Source organism: Podarcis raffonei, chromosome 3 (assembly GCF_027172205.1).
Source record: "Podarcis raffonei isolate rPodRaf1 chromosome 3, rPodRaf1.pri, whole genome shotgun sequence".
In the NCBI taxonomy this organism is placed as follows: Eukaryota; Metazoa; Chordata; class Lepidosauria; order Squamata; family Lacertidae; genus Podarcis; species Podarcis raffonei.
The window spans coordinates 108,122,930-108,146,574 of NC_070604.1; the positions used below are offsets into that span (position 1 = coordinate 108,122,930).

Consider the following 23,645-nt stretch of genomic DNA (forward strand, 5'->3'; position numbering starts at 1 on the left):
GTTGTTAGACCCTTTAAATACCCTGTTTAGTTCACTTACAGCACTCCCCCTCTCAAAATGAACAGATCACACCATTAGTAAGTCGAAAATGCTTTACTTGCAAACTCCAAAGGTCAGGTTCATGTGTTATTCTATGCAGCAGCAAGAAGAACACAGGGTTACAAAATACAGAATAATACTTCTGACCAGACATGTTAGCCAACTTCTTCACCAATGGTGAAGGGGGAGTGATCTGAGTCTAGCAATATACTTCTATGGTCTAAATCACTTCATGCCTTAATCAGCCCTAAGCTTGATAGTTATATTTAACTGCGATTCCTCACACCTTATTCATTGGCACACTTTTAAATAAAACAGGTGTGTTGGGTCTAGGGATGAGGGAGACACTCTGTTCAGCTCACATTTTTAATGCCCAATTCAGACTTCCTAAAACAGCACATGAACTGAAATATCCATCAATCAGAGCACTTCAATTAAAAAATGTATATTAGAGGAAAGTGTGCATAACAATACATGTCTCAATGAAAATAATATTTAAAAGTACATTGCATTAAGGAAAATTGCTTACAAAAAAGTCTATATGAGACAAAATTGCATTCAAAATGTGTCCATTCAGAGAAAAAATACTAAAATGCTGACAGATTTTCATGAGGGCTCTTTTAAAAATATCTGCAAATTGGTGCAGAAATGGGGCAAACTGAACTTAAGAGAGGAAAGCAGAGAGACTGAAAGAAACGGTAATTGACAGGTTCATCCATCTCTAACTGGGTTCATGCTCTGCTACACCAACCAGCAAGGGAAAGAAAGATGTGTTTGTAATTGGGACACTGCTGAGAAGTGCAATGAATTTAATGGAACTTTAAAAACTCTTTGGGATATTTAACAGTTGAATTTTACCTATTGCTCCCCCGCAGAACCATCCAAGAAGAGTGAGTAACGTGTTTGTTTGTGTGTTTTGTTCTTTTCTCTCTCCTTTTATTGCTCCTTCTCTGCTCTTACTTCCTTTACCTCTTTACAATTTCAGGTGGTAGGCTGGTTAACTGGGGGTGAGGGGAAAATTTTGGCTTGGGAGGTGTGTGACGGCGTGGGGTGTGTTCTACTTTGTGTTTCCATTGCATGTATGGTTTTCTCATTGCTGATGGATCGTTTAACAAAACAGTACCAACCGTTATTAACAAAAATTAAATTGAAAAGCCAGAAAATGGCCACATTCAAAAATCAAAATAAAACCATAAACCATTGCGCCCACTTCACTACTACCTGCCAGTGCTGCAGAGAAACAAATTATGATTCCTAGTTTTGCTTTGCATTCAAATCAGGCATCATGGGGTTTTTTGATCCAAGAAACCACAGTCTACAGTCAAGGTTTGTTCTTGATCCTAGTTTATTGGAGCAAAACATACAGTAATCCCCATTTGGGATGTAATGCTAAGCTAGGATTCATAGTTTGTTCCCACTATATGCTAGTGGGGAGGAGCGTAACATGAGCACACATTCATAGTATACCATTAACTATGGTTTACTTTGACCTGAGATTTCAAGTGAAGCGGGGGAATAGAGATGCGCAAAATAATGCAAAACACAGGAAAAATAAATAGAGATAAAGCATTAGATGATTGATCACGAGGGCACAATTTTCATCTGTGGGTTGTGAGTTAAAGCCATGCTTTATGCAATATGAACTGAAAATTAAAATATTCAAGATGGCCTTTCCTTGTAACCATGAGTGATAACCTTTGTTTATTAAGCTGCATGCTACCTTCCTTCAGTTTGTTAAAAAGGCACCTATGGAAAGGCTGTGCTTAATACGTAAATATTTATATATATATTCAGTAAATGAATTAAAAGAATATATCTAGTGGATTGACAGCCCTGTTTCAAAAACCAGCCTTGCATATGTGCCTCTGCAGAACCTCTTCTTTTAAACATAATCATAATTATCCTGATTCTGTAAAATGTTGAGGTGATGGACAGTGAACATAATGCAAAGAAACCACCTTATTTGTCTGCTTCATTACAGCAACAACAACATGTGGATTTTTGTGTACCAACAGCTTTGGGGAGGACCAGGTGTGCACTGTAGGTAGTGAGGCAGTGTGCCATTTGGAAATCCTGTCGCACCGTCAACCAAAGTGGTTCAGGCCATAAGCGGCACGGGCGGAAATAATAATAAAACATATGAATATATAAAAGCACCTTATGTGGATTCATATCATTGCTCTGTCTAAGCCAGTTCTGTCCACTCCAGTTGGTACCTCTGCCACCTTTTCCAACCGTGGTATTTAACAGCATCCCCCAGTCTCCAGGTGCTTTCAACTACAACTCCCATCAGCCCAGCCACCATGGCCAGTTGGGAGTTGTAATCTACAGGGACCAGGTTGGGGAAGACTGCTATCTGTGGAGCATCCAGCATCAATGGGGTGGTAGTGTACGCCAGCTGCAAGTGACTAGAAAAGCCAGTTTTCCACTGACACCTCTCTCTTTTCGCATTGTTGCTCATTTTTCCAGGAGAGGACGATGACGACGACGAATGTGGGGAAGAGAAGCTGCCCTCCTGCTTTGACTATGTGATGCACTTTCTGACCGTCTTCTGGAAGGTCCTTTTTGCCTTTGTCCCCCCTACGGACTACTGGAATGGTTGGGCTTGTTTTGTTGTGTCCATCCTAATGATCGGCCTTCTGACTGCGTTCATCGGGGACTTGGCGTCCCATTTTGGCTGCACCATTGGGCTGAAGGATTCTGTGACTGCAGTCGTGTTCGTGGCATTGGGGACTTCAGTGCCAGGTAAAGAAAAAAGAAACAACACCAAAAACACAAATATAGTCACAATAATTTCGTGCCTTGCCAATGTTTTTCATGCCATTGTACTCTGCTGTGCGGGGCGGGGGAGATCCCAAGAGACCTGGCAACAGTCCAGGATTTTCCATCTGGACTGTGTGTCTATGCAATTTGTAACACAGATTGTAGGAGGAAGATTTAGTTAACAATTATCAACCCATTTATTTGCAAAACAATTATTTTAGAACCAAGCGGGTTATTCCAGAATATGTAATGGGCTGCTTGCAACCTTAGTCCATTTACTTCTAAGTAGCCTTAGTTAAATTGTAAGGAGCATATTACTTGTTCTATGAGTCATTTTGTAAAAATGCACATAGCAGTAGGTTCTGGGGAGCCAAATCGGAAGGGTAGTAAGAAGAGAATTAACCTTCCTGCTATCAATAAGACCTTCCCTTTATGCACAGAGCAGCTTGGGGCAGACTGGTTTTTGTCAGGATTGGGTGGAAGCTTAAACTACTCCTCCCTGCTCCTCACAGACCCAATTCTGATCAGGGGGCCCAAATGCTGCTGTTTGTATTTTTAAAGCTATTCATTAAACTATACATTTGGTGTCATGAGTCGTTTGGCCCATATACATACAAGAGACTCCTGATGATTCAGATGACACTCAGGTAATCAATTGCAGAGGAGAGCACTGAATGTACCTTATGTATTGTTTGCACACACTTGTACCCCGGTTTGGAGCACATGCGTCAAATTTTAGGCTGCGCATTAAAACCTTACACAAGAAATCAGGGGAAATAATCAGGTCAGAGAACAATTAAAGGCATTAAACAAAACAAAAAACATGTTCTTGAGCAAGAGACCTAAATATTTTCTGCCAACCAGATATTTACATATTAACCCCAGAATCTAATGGAAGAGTCCTCATAAGAATTTGAAATAATTGCTGTGTTTCGTGTTGCTTTTCTCCAAATATATATTTGATGAGTGCATAACCAAGACAGAGATGAGGAGTGTGTGGCCCTCTAGTTGTTGCTGGACTCCAACTCCCATCAGCTCTAGCCAGCATGGAACCCACTGCCTTGTCACACAGGGGGAAGGAGCGAGGACAAAATTTGATGCCCGCAAAGCCAGATAAACAAGGCACCAGAGATTCTCCTATTAAAGCCCCATTTAAATGAGCGAGAGCAGCGCAGTAGTGCTGCTGTCAGAACAGCTCTTATCCATCAGCCACATGTGTTGAAATCCATCACATTCAAGGGAGCTATATGCAAAATATGTTAGCTGCGTGCTGAAAAAAATCCCCAGGGGCCTAAGTCTTTTACGCTGGGCACCATTCACAGTGGCAGTGGTTCTTAAGCTGTCGCCCCACATGCTAAAGAGGTAACCCACTTCCCACTTTAAATCTAGGCTGAAGAGCAGCGTGTGTCTTTCAGTATGAGCTGAAGTTTGTCTTATGCGAGGTCCAAATTCTTTGTTAATCTAACATAGAATTATCTGCATCGGCTGCTTGTTCTTTTGGGCACTGCAGGGTCTCAAGCAGAGAAGGATCTTTCCCATCCACTGTTCCCTGACCCTGTTAGGGGGAGGCACCATGGTTTGAGCCTGCGACCACCTACCTTTGAAGCATGTGCTCTGCCGCTAAGCTATGCTCCCTCTCTCAAGTGTTGCTTCCACCAGCAGCAGCAAGTGCAGTAGGCACTTCAAACAAAACAACCTTCTTCCACCCTGTGTGCAGTTCTCCATGCACTCATGCCACATATACCAGTATGTCCTAGCAGTAAAGGGCAAATTTAGAGGCTGAGTTTTAATGCAAAAACTTTTGAAAGTCTTTTGCCATGTGGTGCCCATGAAGTCATGCAGTGATCTGCAAAGAGCAAGTAAACTAGAATAGTCGTTCTCAGTACGGTAGAGATTTTAAGAAACATTTGCCCATTACTGGTTTCATCTGATATGAATTACCTCTTTCCCACTGAGCTGCCAGGACTGCACTGATCTGTAACATCATATGTCAAGGAAGGAGTCCAGGATGCAGCTAATTCCCAAGCCAGCTCTGTCCCTGTTCCAGTTAGCATGACAATGGCTCTTCCCATGTAGTTTTGGGTTTAGTATTTTTTTCCAAGCAGTGTTGAAGGACACACACCCTTCGCTTGCCACTAAGGCATGTGTCTCCATGGACTGATGGTCTCCAATTCCCATCAGCCCCAGCCAGCTCTGGCAGGTGATCAGGAAAGATGGGAGTTGCAGCCCACCAGTTTCTGGAGGCTCTCGGGTTCCTCACAAATGTAAAAAGGGGAAATACTGGATGCTAAGCTACACACACTTTTGCACTGTGAAGAGCATAACAATACTGACCTCCGTTGCAGGGACATTGTGAGGATCACCAGGCTAATGCGTGTGACTTGCTTTGAACACTTGGAAAGTGTTGTCTAAGAGGGATGGACCTGCTCTGCAAAATCTATGGGTTTCTGGGGCTGTGCTAGGACAAAGAGGAGGTGACTTTGTTAGCATTTGTCTCACCCTCCAATCCATCCTAACTCCGACCTGTGGATCTGTTATATAAAGCTATATTTGCATGAGAACTGAGAGGTCATTCAGTCTGAGGGAAAGGTTTCATGGCTGGGTTGTTTTCAGGAACAGTTCTTCCAAAAATATCTCATGCCATCTATCATGTATCTCTCATATGCTGGAAGCAAGATTGTGTGTGTGTGTGTGTGTGTGTGTGTGTGTGTGTGTGTGTGTGTGTATTCCCCTAGCATCCCCAAACATGCAAAGCTTTTTTTCCCCACTTCAAAGCAGCTTCAGCCAACCTTTCATTTCTGAATATAACAGCCGCTTTCTAGCATGTTCATACACAATTTCTGAAAACAGAGTGGCATTTAGCATCGGGGGCTGTCTTTTGCTGCAGGAACAGCTAATGAAACTCTCTTTTAATGACTATTGAAATAGAAAGCTCCCTTTTCTGTTGGTGCAACGTCGGTTCACGTTACTTTGAAAGAGCAAACTCGTTATGAAACTTGTCGCAGTCTCTAAAAATTACTTACACTTCTGTAAGCCTGTTAAGGGCTGAGGCGCTTACAGAAGGGAAGAGGGCTACTCTGCAGCGGGATGGTGACATTTAACTGCATTGCAAATGCGCAGCACAACATCAAAACCAAGTAACTTGCAATAAAAAACTAAGCCACCCCCCGCCGCCAAGCAGTCATCACTTATCCTAAGAAAATATGCAGATTATAAATGATCAGCCTGACAATAATCTTTTCTACAATGAAAATGACAGCTTAATCCTTGAACAGGCATCTATAACCATCCCCATTCTCTGTGAAGGCATACCATTAACAAATGACACTTTACTTAGACTAAATTTGCAATGTAGCCTCATTTATTAATTGCTGCTTATTTCTGTAGCGTAAATTCACATCGTAATAATGCCTGCATATTGATACAGCAATTCAAAATGTTCCAAGTGATTCAGTAAATATTAGCTCTTTGATCCTTACAACAACCACCCAAGGTCACCTCACTAGGAGAGGGTACCTGCGGCCCTCCAGGTGCTGTTGGCTACGGTTCACATCCTGCTTGGCCCCAGGTAATCCTGGTTGGGGCTGATGGAAGATGGAGTCCAACAGCTTCTGCGACATCACAGGTTCCCCATCCTTGATACACCACCATAGCAAGATTCCATCTGCCTGCCTAATTCTAACTGCCTGGGCTTTGAGCAGAGAAGCGCCGTATCAGCATCATGGAGCTTAGCAAATTAATCAGTTTAACAAGGGACAAACATTTTAACCATCCTTTTTCTTTGTTGAATATTTATTCATTCATTCGTTCGTTTTACTTATTATTGCCCTTCGTCTAAGGATCACAGGGTGTAAATCACACTGTTCCAAGCTGAAGTTAACTCTTTGTTAGCAAAAACAGAATTGGCACAGGAGTGTCAGGCCTAATGAGCACAGCAACTCATCTCCAGTAGGTCTTGCCCCATGAAGCAGTTCCTCAGACTGAAGGTTCCCCACCTCCCCACAGCTGCCCAAGTCCCCCTCCGCTCCAGGTTTTTTCCCCAAGCAACCGTAGACTCTGCCTCTGTGTCACCAATCTCTCCTCCACCATCTTCATACCTCTTCTGGTTCCGGGAAACAAGAGGGTAGGGGAACTTGTTGCAGCAGGAGGGGAAGACACCCGTGGCTCTTCACCAGCCCGACTCATGTCTGCTTCTTCGCCTCCGTCCTCTCCCTCACCTGATTCAGCTTCTGCATCTGATTCTGGGTGTCTTTCTACCACAGACTTTCTCTGCTCCCTGTCCCATTACCGCCTCAGCTTCCGGCACCTCCTTTTCCCAGTCATCTCCCTCTTCATTGTCCCGCCACCAATCCCCGGGCTCATAGTCTTCTTCCCTTAGGGGTTCCTCAACTGGTTTCTTCCACCATTCCTCTGCATCCAATTAGTCCATGACCCAAGGCGGTTTACAATATAAATATCCACTCCTTCTTCCTCTGCCTGCACCGGCTTGTAATTATACCTTTACTTTTGTTTTACTGCCAGTTGTTGTTGTTGTTTAGTCGTTTAGTTGTCTCTGACTCTTCGTGACCCCATGGACCAGAGCATGCCAGGCACGTCTGTCTTCCACTGCCTCCCACAGTTTGGTCAAACTCATGCTGGTAACCTCGAAAACACTATCCAACCATCTCATCCTCTGTCGCCCCCTTCTCCTTGTGCCCTCCATCTTTTCCAACATCAGGGTCTTTTCCAGGGAGTCTTCTCTTCTCATGAGGTGGCCAAAGTATTGGAGCCTCAGCTTCACGATCTGTCCTTCCAGTGAGCACTCAGGGCTGATTTCCTTCAGAATGGAGAGGTTTGATCTTCTTGCAGTCCATGGGACTCTCAAGAGTCTCCTCCAGCACCATAATTCAAAAGCATCAATTCTTCGGCGATCAGCCTTCTTTATGGTCCAGCTCTCACTTCCATACATCACTATTACTGCCAGTAGAAAGGGACATTTAAAATCAACCAGAAACCTCAAATGTTGCCATGTATAATCACCCCATAGCAAGAGAGCACCTGTTCAGGGTTCTAGCTAGGCAACCAGTCATCTGCTCCTCCAGGGCACTCTAGGAGGTCTGGGGTTGTGAGCTACCATGCATAGGACTGTGCTGTAAGTTGCAAGCACAGCACCAGTTGCATTGATGGCACCTAGTTTTTGGCAAACAAACTTATAGGCATCTCATCACATTGAAACAGCCATGCTGATCTTGGAGTGGAACACATTAATAAGCCAAGTAATTGAACTATCCCTATGAGTCATTCAAGTGCAACAGCAAAGTGAATATAATATATTATCAAGTTCCCGTTTGAGAGACTGGATTCCTTAGCAGATTGCAATAACATTTTATGACATAATTTAATTCCACTGACCTCAATGAATAATGAGGTGGTGCTTAAATCATGTGTAAATAATGTTTATTACCCTTTTTTAAAACAAAAAAACCATGACTTTTAAAATATATTGAATATCCCATTAAATGATATAAAGAAGAGTGCAGCAGCAGCAACTGACTACATAAAGTACGGTACATTATCCCATACTTGGGGCTGGAGCGGTGAGAGACTAAGGCCAGGATTTGGGGATATATGCTTCAACATATCTCCTTACTCACTGGGGTAAGGTGCCAACAGAGTGGCTAAATTCTACAGCAGATTTCTCTGGCAGATGCTTTGACCTTTAAATTTTAAATGAATTTTCTTTTTCATCAGCTTTGCAACTCTACAATCTTGCAGAAATGTTTATTACAGTTGGATCCATCCATAACACACAACTCCACTCCCCCATCCCATCACTTTTGTTAAACACTTGTCCTGTTCCGTCGCTCTGAATGTGCAGAGATCTTTTTGTACCTGTGCGCATGCAGCTTAAAAAAAAATATGACAAGAAATAAGCAAAAGAGCCATTTACTGGGCTCTACCCAGCATGCTTCAGTATGGGTGAAATAGTGGTTTGTGCTTACAACATTCATATCCATTTTGATTTGGGTTTGTTTTTGTTTTCTAAAATTTAATACAGAAGTCCTGCACAAGACTTGAAATGTAGCTATACTGACATCCTGTTTATGTACTGCAGTGACAATCTCCAAGGTAATCCCCAACACATTGAGATCCTGAAAGAACTTGGTTGTTGACATTCCAACAGCATGTGGCAATTGGTGGAAATAGGTGTACAACATTTGGGTTGCCAGAAACAAAAGGTAGCCCTAGCTAATGTTAGACCTACTCAAGAGTTGACCCACTGAAATTGATGGTCATGGCTAACATAGGTGCATTAATTTCAAGGGGTCAGCTTTGAGTAGAACTTAAGATACAACCCAAAATGGCTAGGTTGCACTCAGGTGAGGAGCAAATAAAAGTAGGAATGTGGTGATGGAGACCCAAATATCACCACACGCATAACAACCCGCTCACCACAAAAAAATATCCTAATGAACCTTCACACTAGCTGTGTTAGGGGGCTTCCAAATCTGCCCTTTACTGCATAATCACCTTATTCTTTTCAATTTTTTCAAGGCCTCAGTTGGTTAGAGTGTGGCGCTTATAACTCCAAGATTGCAGGTTCAGTCACTGTATGGGACAGCTGCATATTCTTGCATTGCAGGGGGTTGGACTAGATGACCCTTAGGATCCCTTCCACATCTACAATTCTATTATTCTAATTCTATGATGTCATTCAGCATTTGCTGGTATCTCAGGATTCCCCCCCCCAACATTTCATGGTAGAGAGTAAAACTACATTGAACCACTTTATCATACCCTACCACAAAAAAAAACACAACTTTTGAGGGAGAGGCTGAAAAAAGACTGAGAGACCTTCAGTTGTCTGGAGAATAAGACCAACTGATACTAGTACAATAATTATTTATTACTTATACCCCTCCCATCTGATTGACTTACCGCAGCCACTCTGAGCAGCTTCCAACATAATATAAAAACACATGGAGACATCAAACATTTAAAAAATTCTGCTATCCCAATTTCATGGCAATCTGCCTAGGTAATGACCAACATCTGCTTTGATGCTCCCATTAGAAGCACACTTACCGATTTTCCACGTTAAAATGAAATCTGGATTAAATATTTTTTTAAAGGTACAGGGTGGCATTTTGAAGACATCATATGGATTTTGATGACATCATATGGCATCATATGGATAATGAAGGGGGGGAGGTGTGTGTCTAGAAGCACCCTAAATGAGCCACAGCTGCACAACATCAGTTTTCAGTGACTATCAGAGAGCAACTCTTTTGTAGCATTTTTCAGATTGAAATGGCAAGGGCTGTTCTTGCCACCTATACCCTTTTTTTTTTTACTATAGAGGTCAAACGAAGCCCAACAGTGGGCGTCTTTCGTGAGCAATGCAAGAGGCGATCCTACAGTGCCATCCTATATGGGTCTACTGCTCAGTTCAATGTGTCATAATAATAATAAAATTTTATTTATATCCCGCCCTCCCCAGCCGAAGCCGGGCTCAGAGCAGCTAACAACAGTAAAATAACACAACATTCTAAAATCAGTTCATTATAAAATCAGTTCAAATCAAATTAATGGCAACCATTGGGCCTGGTGGAACAGCTCTGTCTTGCAGGCCCTGCGGAAAGATCTCAAGTCCCGCAGGGCCCTAGTCTCTTGTGACAGAGTGTTCCACCAGATCGGAGCCACAGCCGAAAAAGCCCTGGCTCTGGTTGAGGCCAGCCTAACCTCCCTGTGGCCTGGGACCTCCAAGATGTTTTTGTTTGAAGACCGTAAGGTCCTCCGTGGGACATACCAGGAGAGGCAGTCCCGTAGGTACGAGGGTCCTAGGCCGTAAATCCCAGGTGTATAGGAATGTAGGCTCAATCTTGTGTTTTTTGCAGGTGCATGAATGATCCATAAAATCACCCTCTCCTGTATCTGAAAAATAGCCCCTGGGCAGTGGCCCTGACTCAGTGATGGAGTGTCTATCAGAAACTCCTGTGGCTGCCACATTAATAGCCACAGAGGAGCCGAGTAATTCTGACATCAATTATGAAGCATAATTATTAAGTTGTTGGGGTGCTGCTGAGACAAAAGTGTGGCGAGATTGCCTTTTTCCTTTCCTACAGCAATTATAGAAATTTCCAGTGTGCTATTTTTATGGGTAAAAGCAGCTTTTGAATTTCACTGTAAATTAACTTTCTTGCTATATTTATTTGGCCTTTTCTTTCCCTGGGAAAGAAGAGCTTAGCTGCCAGCTGGGATTTCATAATTCTGCTTTCAAAACTCCATGGGAAGAACATGTTTCTAAAACTTCTTGTGCTGGCGGGGAGCAGTTTGGGGGCAGGGGGGGAGAAGGAACGAAATTTTAAACAACCGCTATTTTTTTCATGAGCTATTCTTTATCTCCCTTTTACCCAGGTTGACCTGGGAGTGCTTAAGTGCATTAAGTACCGGTAATCACTTTGTTAAACAGTTTGCTGCATCGTCTTTGATCATCCCCAAACCTTCCTAAAAACTTATGGGTTTTAAATGACACTTTTCCTCCTCTAATGAAATGGGTATTTATTTGTTGTTGGAGTACCACAAAGTCAACAGATGGCTGGAAAGATAAAATACTGGGAGAGGTGGAAATTAACCAACACTGGTTTAAAGTGCAGAGAAGGCGACTCAGTGTAGACTTAGTAGTAGTAGTAGTAGTAGTAGTAGTAGCAGTAGTAGTAGTAATTAAAGGCAACTCAAAGCAATGTAATTCTGTGCCCCTCTAAACTATGGTTTGCAAAGTAGCAGCCAGCCTCAGGAAAGAGTGCTTCCTTTGCCCTGCTCTTCTTTCCCCCTTTGTAGAGTAACATCCCTCCTCTCTTCCTATGCAGGTGTTAAATATGGCTTCAGGTTACATGTGAGCTGGTGTGATGTAGTGTCTAAGGACAGAGCTATGAATAAGAAAGTACCTGGTTGATTTAAATCTCTTCTCCGCCACGAGAGCTCAGGCTTTCTCTCAGGGTCAGCCTATTCATCTGCAATACAGAGGATAATGAGACTGACTTACAAGGCTGTTGGTAAAGACTGCAACCCAATAATGAATGTAAAATGCTATACAGGCAACTCCCCCCTTACACAGGGGGTTATATTCTGGGGCCCCACACGCATAAGTAAAATCATGTAAAGTAGGGAGCACTCCTTAAGCACCTCTTTTTATCTGCTCTCCATGCTCTTTTTCTTTTATACAATACATTTGCTTCCAGATTTCCAGAGAGAGCAGGGAGCAGTGCATCCAAACCCTCTGCAATACAGCTTCCTTCTGCCCAACAGCTATTGAGCGGGGTAGCGCAGCAGCATAGAATCATAGAATCATAGAGTTGGAAGAGACCACAAGGGCCATCGAGTCCAACCCCCTGCTAAGCAGGAAACACCATCAGAGCACTCCTGACATATGGTTGTCAAGCCTCTGCTTAAAGACCTCCAAAGAAGGAGACTCCACCACACTCCTTGGCAGCAAATTCCACGGTCGAACAGCTCTTACTGTCAGGAAGTTCTTCCTAATGTTTAGGTGGAATCTTCTTTCTTGTAGTTTGGATCCATTGCTCCGTGTCCGCTTCTCTGGAGCAGCAGAAAACAACCTTTCTCCCTCCTCTATGTGACATCTTTTTATATATTTGAACATGGCTATCATATCACCCCTTAACCTCCTCTTCTCCAGGCTAAACATGCCCAGCTCCCTTAGCCGTTCCTCATAAGGCATCGTTTCCAGGCCTTTGACCATTTTGGTTGCCCTCCTCTGGACACGTTCCAGTTTGTCAGTGTCCTTCTTGAACTGTGGTGCCCAGAACTGGACACAGTACTCCAGGTGAGGTCTGACCAGAGCAGAATACAGTTGCACTATTACTTCCCTTGATCTAGATGCTATACTCCTATTGATGCAGCCCAGAATTGCATTGGCATTTTTTAGCTGCCGCGTCACACTGCTGGCTCATGTCTAGTTTGTGGTCAACCAAGACTCCTAGATCCTTTTCACATGTAGTGCTCTCAAGCCAGGTGTCACCCATCTTGTATTTGTGCCTCTCATTTTTTTTTGCCCAAGTGCAATACTTTACATTTCTCCCTGTTAAAATTCATCTTGTTTGTTTTGGCCCAGTTCTCTAATCTGTCAAGGTCATTTTGAAGTGTGATCCTGTCCTCTGGGGTGTTAGCCACCCCTCCCAGTTTGGTGTCATCTGCAAATTTGATCAGGATGCCCTTGAGTCCATCATCCAAGTCATTGATAAAGATGTTGAATAAGACCGGGCCAAAGACAGAACCCTGTGGCACCCCACTAGTCACTCTTCTCCAGGATGAAGAGGAACCATTGATGAGCACCCTTTGGGTTCAGTCAGTCAGCCAGTTACAAATCCACTGAGTGGTAGCATAGTCAAGACCGCATTTTAGCAGCTTCTTTACAAGAATATCATGGGGCACCTTGTCAAATGCCTTGCTGAAATCAAGGTAGGCTACATTCACTGCGTTCCCTTCATCTACCAGGCTTGTAATTCTGTCAAAAAACGAGATCAGGTTAGTCTGACTGCTCTTGGAACCCATAAGGTTTTTTTAGAAAAAAGCTTTTAAAACCTTTATTTGCGGACTTTTGGCTCACTAACATCCTCTTCCAGCTCTGGGGTTTGAATTGAATTATTTATTTTTTTATATGGCGCCACGCGCATGAGTCAATCATAGGCAACTGGGAGTTGCTTCTACAAATGTTAATGGTTATTATTACTGACAAAACCCACGTTAACCAAGGGCCACTTGTGCTAGGAAACATGGCTTGGAATTGATTTTGGAATCACGGCCGCATGGGAATTTTGTTGTGTTAACCATGGTTATCACGATGTTCCCCAAGGCTAGCAACCGGTTTGTAAAGCATCATTTGCAGGGTGCTCTCCTTACCAGGCGCAGAGTAGAATCGATTGTTAGAAAAAGTGGGTGCCTGCATCATGGTCACACCTCGTAACTTTTGAAAGGGAAACTTGCGTGGAATAAATCTGTAAACTGAAGGTGTTGTTTATCCTTTTCATCTGCTCTCCGTTGCCTTTCCTCTGGCTGAAGTGAGAAGCAAGAGTGCAGGTCACTTAAATATCTGTATATTGGTGCTTGCTTAAAACCAAACCCCCTCGTAGACTCCTGTGTCTTTTGAAAGGCAAATCATCTTTGAATGGGATCTAGAAGGTGGGAGAGAACATGCAAATAAGAATGTATTCAAACTTTCAAGCAGCTTTCGGTGACTTATTCTCATGGGAAGCTACCACAGAATAGGGCTGTGCATGTTCCATTTTCAGATAAGACCCCCTTTATGCCTGAACCTGGCTACTTTAGGCTTGCAGTCTGAGGTTCTTGCTCTGAGAGGATCTCAGTTTTTCAACTGAGACTGGGTGCTTAGCAACTAAGCTTTCCTGCAGGTTGACTTTGGTTTCATGTTTAAATTGATGGCTGAGTTAAGCTGGTATGTGAATTAACCATGGGCATGCTGGAGAGCACGGGAAATATGCATGCAATAAGACTGCTAGCACATTTGCAAAGCTAAGCAGGGTACAGATGATTTCAAATTGGATGGGGGACAGCGTGTTGAGATTCCTGCATTGCAGGGTGTTGGGCTAGATGGGCCTCCAACTCTACAGTTCTATCATTCTATGTTGTTAGTGAATTAACCCTGTACTTGCTATAAAGGTGGTTGGGAAATTAAACAGCAAAGTAGAGGAGGCTGTATTCTGTGAAAATGAGGAGGAACAAATCTGAGAGTCTACCCCGGAAGTCTATCAGCATATATTTATGTGACAAGGCAAGTTGCAAAGACTGGTTCACACCGCAAATGACGTTGCATTGCTAAGCAAGTTGCCTCCCGCTTTACCCTAAGATGCCGCCACCAAGCCCCTTGGGGTGGCAAACAGGTGCAAGATTAACAACGGTGTTTCTTTTCACTCTGCAGACACATTTGCCAGCAAGGTGGCAGCCACGCAGGATCAATACGCAGACGCTTCCATAGGCAACGTCACCGGGAGCAACGCAGTGAATGTTTTCCTTGGGATTGGTGTCGCCTGGTCCATCGCTGCCATCTACCACGCAGCCAACGGCAGGGCATTTGAAGTCCAGCCAGGCACCCTGGCTTTCTCCGTCACCCTCTTCACTATATTTGCTTTTATCAGTGTTGGCGTGCTCCTCTACCGGCGGAGACCGGAGATTGGAGGTGAGCTGGGCGGGCCACGGACTGCCAAGATTCTGACCTCATCCCTCTTTGTGCTCCTCTGGCTCTTGTACATATTATTCTCATCTCTGGAAGCCTACTGCCACATACAGGGCTTCTAAAAGAACTATTGGAGAGAGCATCTATATGTATCTATATATACAGAGAGAGAGAAAAAGAGAGAGATAGGTATATAGATATAGATCTAATATTATTGAACTGAGGAAGAAAAGACATTTTGCCATGTTCACTTATCTACTGATGGAATGTAGCTTTGCGGTAGGAGTTTGGAACCTGCAGGACTCTCCACCAGGGGCAGCGTCATAGAAACGGAGGCACAGGGGCAGGGCCATCTTTGCAACTCAACCTACGAGGTCACGATGGAGTTACTTTCTATTTCCCCCTTCTCCCCCCCTAGATGAGGACTGATCCGACTGCAGTTGGGGGGGAGGGCCTTGATTGGAATGGCAAAAGGCCAGGTTCAGCTATATCGTATTGAGTGGATGACTTTCCAAGGGGAGTTCTTGACTTTCTTACCGATATCTTTGTTGCCTTCTTCATAACTCAAGAATGAGCCGAATCATCGCCCTCAAAGAAAACTTGTGAGTGTGGAGTGACATACACGGTCCGGGGGCTTTCTAGCCTCCATGCTGTTTTGGGATGTGGTTGGTTGTTGTTGTTGTTTTGTATTCTTCCCCCTTTGCTGTCCAGCTATTAAGAGTACCTTACGTTGAAAACAACCACACAAATCCCTTTCCCCGTTTTTTTCCTTTTCTTTTGGAACTGTATTTATGATTGGTTCATCCAGTCCCCCTTTAAAAGAAAAATGATCTTCTTAGACAGCCTTTGACCAGCACTCCATTTGCTCCGAAACTGTGGAATTTACAGACACATGCCCAAAGCCCTAATGTCCAACTCCTGCTTCGCTTTTTTGTTCTCGCTCTGACGTGCCTCGTCAGATTTGTTTCACTTACCTCCTGTGCCCTTGCCCACCCTGCTGCCACTCTTCGCTGCTCTGCTCCTTCTCATGCTCCTCTTTGGGAATGCTTTCATGGTACTTGCTGTAACACTTTGCATGAAAGAAGCAAACCATAATCTGTAATATAGCATTGAATAGCGGTGATAGTCTGCTCAGCGATGCCGATTGAACACTGAAGATGCAAGTATGTGGTCTTTTTTCTCTCTCTCTCTTTCTTTCCACACTTTTCCTTTCCTTTTTAACAAACAGGACGAGAGGCAGGAAATAGCTGGCAGTCCTTTGCTCTGCATAAGTGTCCTAAGAAGCAATAACCAAGAGATGTGTGGAAATGCGTGTGTTTTAAAAGGGGAAATTTGCGCAGAGTCTTAGGCCATTCTAGAATGGGATCTTACCTGCCAGCTGAGCTTAGGATCAACTTGAACATAGGAACCTGCTTATACTGAGTCAGGCCAATGGCCCATCTAGCACAGTACTGTCTACTCTGACTGGCAGAGGCATCTTCCAGCTACCTACCATTTTTAACTCAAGAGTCCATGGATCAAACCTGGGACTTTCGGCATACAAAGCATAGGCTCTACCACTGAGTTGCAGATGTGTAGAACCTGCTTTGCATCTAGTCTGTATGAACTAAGTGGGTCTTAGCATTGCTCACGCTAAGTATGAGTAGCCATATCAAGCCCTAAATAAGCAGGATACCCTTGAGCTTTTCTTCAATTGTCAGTTTCCCCTCCCCAATATATTTATGCTGTGTTTGTTTCTGACTTTAAGTACCTGATGTGCCAACCCTTTGGCACCTTTGGCTTCAGCACTTTGAAAACCTGTACCCTGGTCCAGTCTTCATGAAGGGCACCTTGCAGACACAGTTAGATTTAGTCCCCTCCAATGGATGTTAAACATTCCACTACCCACCGATCTTCATTGTCCTAGCTAGGAAAAGTGGCAAATCTTGCATTGTCCAGCAGTGGATGCAGTTTGTCCCTGGGAACTAGAAGTTGGACTCCTGCTATTTATTAGTTATTCATTGTGAGCTATAGACTCAGTCCTTGTACAATTGCACAGAGAGGTACTGAAACAGCTTTTGCTTTGGAAATGCTATCATCCAGCGCTCAGGTACAGAGGATGCTTGCTTTGTTGCTGGGTTGTTTGTTTTTTCCATCTCTCCCCGTCCACCTTTCTTCCCCCACACCTTTCTCATTTATCAGATCCCCACCCTGTCTCCAAGCTCTGGTGCTCATGGAAGGAACAAGCCATTTAGAAAAGGATCAGAACAAGAGAAGTCAGCCAGTCTTAAGATACCACCAGGGTAGCATGGAAGGACTCTTCAAGGCATGGCTAGAGGGAACCAAAACCCTGTGGTGATTGTAGGAAAGGATCAGGTCTACACATCAGGAGATCCAAAAATAGAAGTGAAGGGGGCTGCTCGGCAGTCATGAGCCACTGTTGCTTGCTCTGTAGATGGAGAAGATGCAGGAGTGGTGAGGAGAGAGAATTCTGACTGTAGCAGCTTGGGACTACTTGAGTGGAGACAAAAATGGGTACCCAGGGCTGAGTGAGGGGAGCTGTTCAAGCAAGCAGGACGAGGGGAGCTGTTCGAGGAAGCATCTGAATTGACACAGCAGGAAAAGGGGAGATTAGGAAGACAGAGCCTGCTGAAATAAATCCGCTCTCCCACCGTAATAGAACAACAAGGTCCACTTGGTGGAGATGTGCAAGAGCTCATCACCAATGCTTCCTTCCTCTTAAGCAAAGTCTATTTACAGGGGAACAGAAACACAGTCAATCTTTTTGGCAGACAAGTGCACACAGTGTGTGCACCTTCCCTGGCCACATTAAAGCTAGTGGGTGTGCACTTCTGGAATTAAAAAAAAGACCCATGCAAACACTTCCTTAAGTACAGTCCTGCATCTCAGTTGGGTGAGCAGTTCCGGAGAGAGCTAAGAGGATGGTTTTCAGGGTGGCGAGCAGCTGCCAACTGAAGGGAAGGCAAATCCATTCACACTTTTGATCTCCTAAAACGGTGATTCATGCTCAGGAGTGAGGTTGTTGGTCCACCTAGCTCAGTTCTGTCTACTCCCAGTGGCAGTGTTTCTCTGGGGTTTTGCATCAGACATGCCAGAGGCTGCAACTGGGGCCTTATGTGCAAAGCGTAACAGCTGTGGCTCTGCAGTGTGTGCGTGGCCTTATGATTTGAGTGGCGTTGCTTGGGGACAAAAGGAAGGTGGTGGAATTTGCAAGCCATGCCCCAAAACCTAGTCTTTCTTCCGCTGGTACATGTAATGGCAGTATCAGGGAGCGTCCTTAGAGCCACATTATTTCCTCTATAGATTGACCCCAAACAACTGCTCTTCTCTCACACTGTGACACATGGAGTGATTCCCCCCACACACACACACACACAAAAATATATAATCACATGCCAGGAGCAAAATGGTTGGGTCTATCCATTCTAAGAAGCAGGAGGGGGCAGATAGCAATAGACCACCTCCATCTTGTAAAACAACAGGAAACTGTGTCCATGCACCTTAGCTGGACCAGAACATCAACTGCTATAGGATCATTTGTTAAACGTCAGAGGAAAATCTAATTGTATCATTATAATGATTGAATTGAGGATGTTGCAGGGGGAGGTGGGTTCTCTCTTTGTATTAGCAGATTTCTTACTAGACTACAGCCTCCAGATTCATTCAAGTCCATGGTATTTTTGCCAATGTAATGAATGAGAGGTGTGGAACGGCCCAGAGCCAGGCTCGAGAGTTTCCTGTTCATTTTAAGTGGGGGGGGGGGATAAAGGCAAGCTTTACATGCACATTTTGTTGTCCGTTGAAATGAAGGAGAAGCCCTGTGCACACATAACACTTCCCTGCGCCTATCCTTCATTATTTGTGATTGCGGAAATAAAACACTGCTGGTCAAATCCTTAGTAGCTTCTTCTGGGCCAGCTGAAGTCTTGTGAATTAACTTTCCATCCGCATCACATAGTAAAAGGGACAGAGGTTAGCCTAGGCTTTTGCCCAGTCTGTGAAATGCTTGAGTTGTCCTGTTGTGAATTTTTCTTTTTAAAATGGAGTGAATAATATTTCCCTCCCCACCCCGTAAAAAAATTTTCTTCACTTTTGAGGATTTCTTTTTCCTGTTTGGTTTCATTTGATTTGTTTGTTGGGGTGGGTGGGGGAGGGGAGAAAATCAAGCAACGATTGGGGTTGTTCAGGGATTATAATAATAATAATAATTAATATTATTATGGCTGTGTTTGTGTAAAATTATTTCATTTCATCTTGTTTGTTTGTTTTCCTTCATTTTTATTTGCGTGTATTGTGCACAGTAACGGAGAGGCAGTGAGTACACTGATTGTGATCAATGGTACACTGAGGCACAGAAAAAAAATAAAATTTATAATTGGTTCTGATTTGAACATTAGTACTGCTGCATTTTCCCTGTGCGTCTCATTTCTTCTTCCATTGACACCTCTCATTCATGTGTTTGTGTGTGTGTTTTTATTGTTATTTGATATGTTCCTTCCATGGTCTTAAGTCCTTAATGGGCTCCTGCAAAGCCTGGGTTACAGATGCAAGATATCCATTCAGTAAGACAGTAGCCATGTTTTTCCCCCAGACAGGTACAAAACACGATCAGACAAATAGCCATATTGTTGTGCATTTCCCCACAATTCACACACTCTTGTTCTATTCAGTACCCACTAACACACACACACACACACACACAATTGTTAAGGCCACAAGCAGAGCTGAAGTCAGAATATACAAGGCAAAACCAGGCGCTGGTGCTGAGGCAACATCCTCACACATCCCAAAGTCAAGTTGTACACTCAGAGAGTCACACCCCAAAGCTGGAGCTTTCTAGCGCCTGGCGGGAATGGACTGGCTCTTGGCATCAGCTGGCAATTATCAGGCAGGCTGGTAGTTGAGCCTCGGTGGTGCCTTTGAGCCACAGAGTTCCGTCTGCTAAAATTGCAGTGGAACCCAAACCCTGGGGGCAGAGGGACTAAGGCTCCAGCACCTGCCTCTAGACCAACATCGCTCTGGCATCTCCATCCTCCTTATGATTGAAGCCTGATCTTCCATTACACTGGATTTTGATGCCAATGAGGGTTCCCATTCCCATCTGAGGCCATTTATTGCTGCACCCAGCCGGGATGGGATTGGGGCTGAAACACTACTTAATAATTGCACACTCGAGCAAGCGATGTGTTGAACCCTATACCGTGTTCTTGTTCCAAAGCAGAGCCTACAACAGACGTGGACGGTGTCCACTGGCACATTGGGAATAAAACGTGGAACAATTATAATTTCCTTTTCTTTTTCTTACTTTGTAGCTGTCACAGCTACAGAGTATAAATGTTTTTTAATAATGATAAAAAAGTGGACACTGTTCAGCTCATGGCTCAGAAACCAGCGGATACCTTAGTGCCAACATCCAAGGGGCTTATGTAATGATGGATTCACACATCCCCATTTCCTCCAGTGGAATTACTGCATTTCTCACCTCCATAGTTTGCTTATCCCCGGGATAAGACTTTTCAAAGCAGGCTGGAAATGGCTGTCCGTGGAAGGAAGCTTCACGTGTGATTAATCACCACTTGAACAGGTTCTTCCATTGCAGCCATTCCTGGAAACCTCCTAAGCTTTAGCAGTCTGACATTTGCCTGTTAAAATGAATGGGAATCTTACCATCACCAAACTTTAGATGTTGTGGAGGCAAACCTGCAGCACCTGTGTCGCCAAGTAGAAAAAGCACTGAGTTCTGTGACAGCGGAATGGGTTCCTTCAGAAGACACTCCTTCCCCTTTCTTGAAGGTTTTTAAGCAGATGTTGCATGGCCATTTGTCACGGATGCTTTAGGCGAGATTCCTGCATTGTAGGGGGACTAGATGACCCTTGGACTAGGTGTCCCTTCCAACTCTAGCATTCTAGGATTCCTGGACTGGGAAATGGGGGCCACTGGTGTAGCTATGAGATAGTCAGGTCTGCATTCCTGTGTGCCTGTCCTGTAACATCACATCATCTGCTGCCCGACTGAAAAGTCATAGGGCGGAATACAGCGTTGCACAAGGGGAAGTCCACTTGCAGAATTGAACTTCCCTCTTGCAGGCACCCCAAAGATCTCCAGAGGTTTCCCCAGCCCCCTGGAGCAGATTTTAAAGGTGCCCAAGGGACCATGGAAGAAGGGGAGGAAAGGAAGGTATTCACATCATCACCGTCTGTTCCACTTGCACACAGACAGCATTGGATACAACTCATAATACTTAATTCAGTCTCAGCAAGAAGAATAGCAATGATTTATCTATTTATCATTTATGCATCTTTGTTTTAAAATGTCAGTGGTGCTTTGCAACCATGTAATGCATCTCATGCTGGGCCAACACACATTTGATGTCTCAGGAGAGGGAGGAGAGAGAGAGTCCATCTGACAGTAAAAATATAATAATAGTTTGCTGTGCTGTAATGATACTCCAAAATCTGCTGCCTAGATCATACCACATCTAGCCTTGACTTTGTGGAGACTTTGTGAAGTCACTGGTATTCCCATTTTACAGATGGGAAACTGAGATTGGCAAAGGCCTGGTTGAGCTGTTAGTGTTAATTATTTTACCCTAGCCAGATCCCACATCTCATCTGCAATATTTGATTTTAAGGATGCAGATGGAGCGTGCAGATCATGTGGAAAAGTAACCACACCAGTAAACTTTCTCCACACAATTCCATCCATGAAATATCTGCTTCAAAGTGTCTGAATGTGACAACCTTACAAATTAGGCAGTAATCTTTCACACAAACACCTGTTATCTGGCTCCTTCCCCCTCCTGTCAGGATTTAAAATAGATGCAATTTACTTTAAAAATTATCACAAACATAAGAGCTTCTTTGTTCCATCAGCTAACTGAGCTTAGTGATGCAAAATAACTGCTGCCCACGGCAGTGGTCTGAAAGGGCAGGGCATGTTAGCAAAGAGGGGGTGCTGCTGCTGTTTTTATTATCAGGGTTAAAAGACTTTGCAGTTTGATTATGTAATGTGCACGGCAGTCAGCCAAAACGTAATTTTAAAAGGGAATTGGAAATGGACAAAATGAAATACACTGCATGCCAAAACCAGAGAGCTTTAGAGGGAAATGCAATTCCCTTGGGATGTTTTTTTTGGGGGGCGAGGTGTAGCCATGGTCTCTATGCTAGGAGTAGCCAATGTGCTGCCCTACAAATGTTGCTGGACTCCCAACTCCCATCAGCTGCTGCAACCGGGGACGATGGGAGTTGTAGTCCAACACTATCTAGACTGCACCACATTGACTGTCCCTGCTCTGTAGTTTTGCACCCAGTACAAAACTCCTCCTGTCCACTGAAGGAAGCTTCATTGTGGCTCCTAAATGAATGAAATGGGCTTATGGTTCCTAAGCACTGTGGCAGCACACAAGATGGCATAAGCATGGAATGTGGCCACAAAACTGAAGCAAGGGCTATCACCAGCTCCAAACCCATTGTGTGGTGTTCAGCACGAGCAGCCAAGATGAGCTGAAAACGCTAAAAGATTCCCAACCCTGATCAGGATTCCTTCATGCTGATTCATATGAGCCCTGTCAGGTTCTGCAGTGAAAGGTGGGCTTCTCTTCCCGCACAAAAGGGTGTAACACTAAACCATGGTTTCTTGAGGACAGCGGGATAGATTCCTGCATTGGAGGACTACATGACTAGTTGACTCTCGTCCCTTCCAACTCCATGATTCTGTGATTGTTATGAAAAAGAGATGTCATGACGAACCTTAGGACTACATAGTATGTACAATGCGAGGAGATCTGAGAATTTCATTCCTGGTTTAGAAGTAGCTGTGGTTTGTTGTTTAGTCCAAACAATGGTTTGCTCAAACCCAAGCCAGTATATCATACCAGAATTTGGTTTGCTGTAACCTGGTTTGTTAGCAATCAGTGGTTTGAACAAAACCACCATTTACTGAGTTCTGCCGAAACAACAAACTTTGAGTTCTTCTAAACTAGGAGTGGGTGCTCTGAATCTCCCCCCTCCCCCCGCTTACGTAAAAGGGAGGGGGCAGCATATAGTTCCAAGGTTCATGGCAGCGCATTCTCAAAACCAGAAACCATTGTTTTGTTGCATCTGCAATAGTCCTAAATCAGGCAGCAAGAATGTGAGAGAGCCTTCCCCAAACTGCTGGCCTCCATGTGTTTAGGAGTACAAGTCCCAGCATCTCTGTCCATTGCCCAAGCTGGCTGGAACTGATGGAAGCTGGAATCAAAAACTTATGGAGCACATCAAGTTGAGGAAGGATGGTTTGAGCTGGGAAAAATAAAAGCAAGTAGACTGGGGAAAAGAGAAGCAGAGATGCATGGAAGCGGGGGCAGGGGGGGAGGAACTTTCACCAGGTCCAGGAAGTCACTTAAAACTAGCTCCAGGTCCCCCACTATTCAGATAGTAAAAGTCTGTCTGGAAAGGTTCCTGCATAATCCGATTGAAATACATGAGTCTGTTCATTTCATTGGAGCCTGTTCAGCTCTTCCCAATATATCACGCCCAAGGCTTTTACAGATGGAAGAGAGTTGTAATATTTTAAAGAGAAATCAGTGTTGGTTTGAAACCCAGCTTTGCAGTTCACATGACAGACTGAATGCTGTCTGAGTCGTTAGTTTCCTCCACTTTAGACTACTGCTTA

The 23,645-nt window shown here is 44.1% G+C and overlaps 1 protein-coding gene across 13 annotated transcripts in view; it reads left to right on the forward strand.

Annotated features, from left to right (window-relative positions):
- SLC8A1 (solute carrier family 8 member A1) overlaps positions 1-19,388 on the forward strand; it is a 309,346-nt gene extending 289,958 nt beyond the window's left edge. For all 13 annotated transcript variants that reach the window (XM_053383508.1, XM_053383510.1, XM_053383507.1 and 10 more), the window contains 2 exons: positions 2,509-2,784; positions 14,738-19,388. In XM_053383508.1, coding sequence (XP_053239483.1) covers positions 2,509-2,784; positions 14,738-15,114 — 653 coding nt within the window. In that variant the 3' untranslated portion in view covers positions 15,115-19,388. The remainder of the gene's footprint in view (positions 1-2,508; positions 2,785-14,737) is intronic.
- Positions 19,389-23,645: the final 4,257 nt, after the last annotated feature.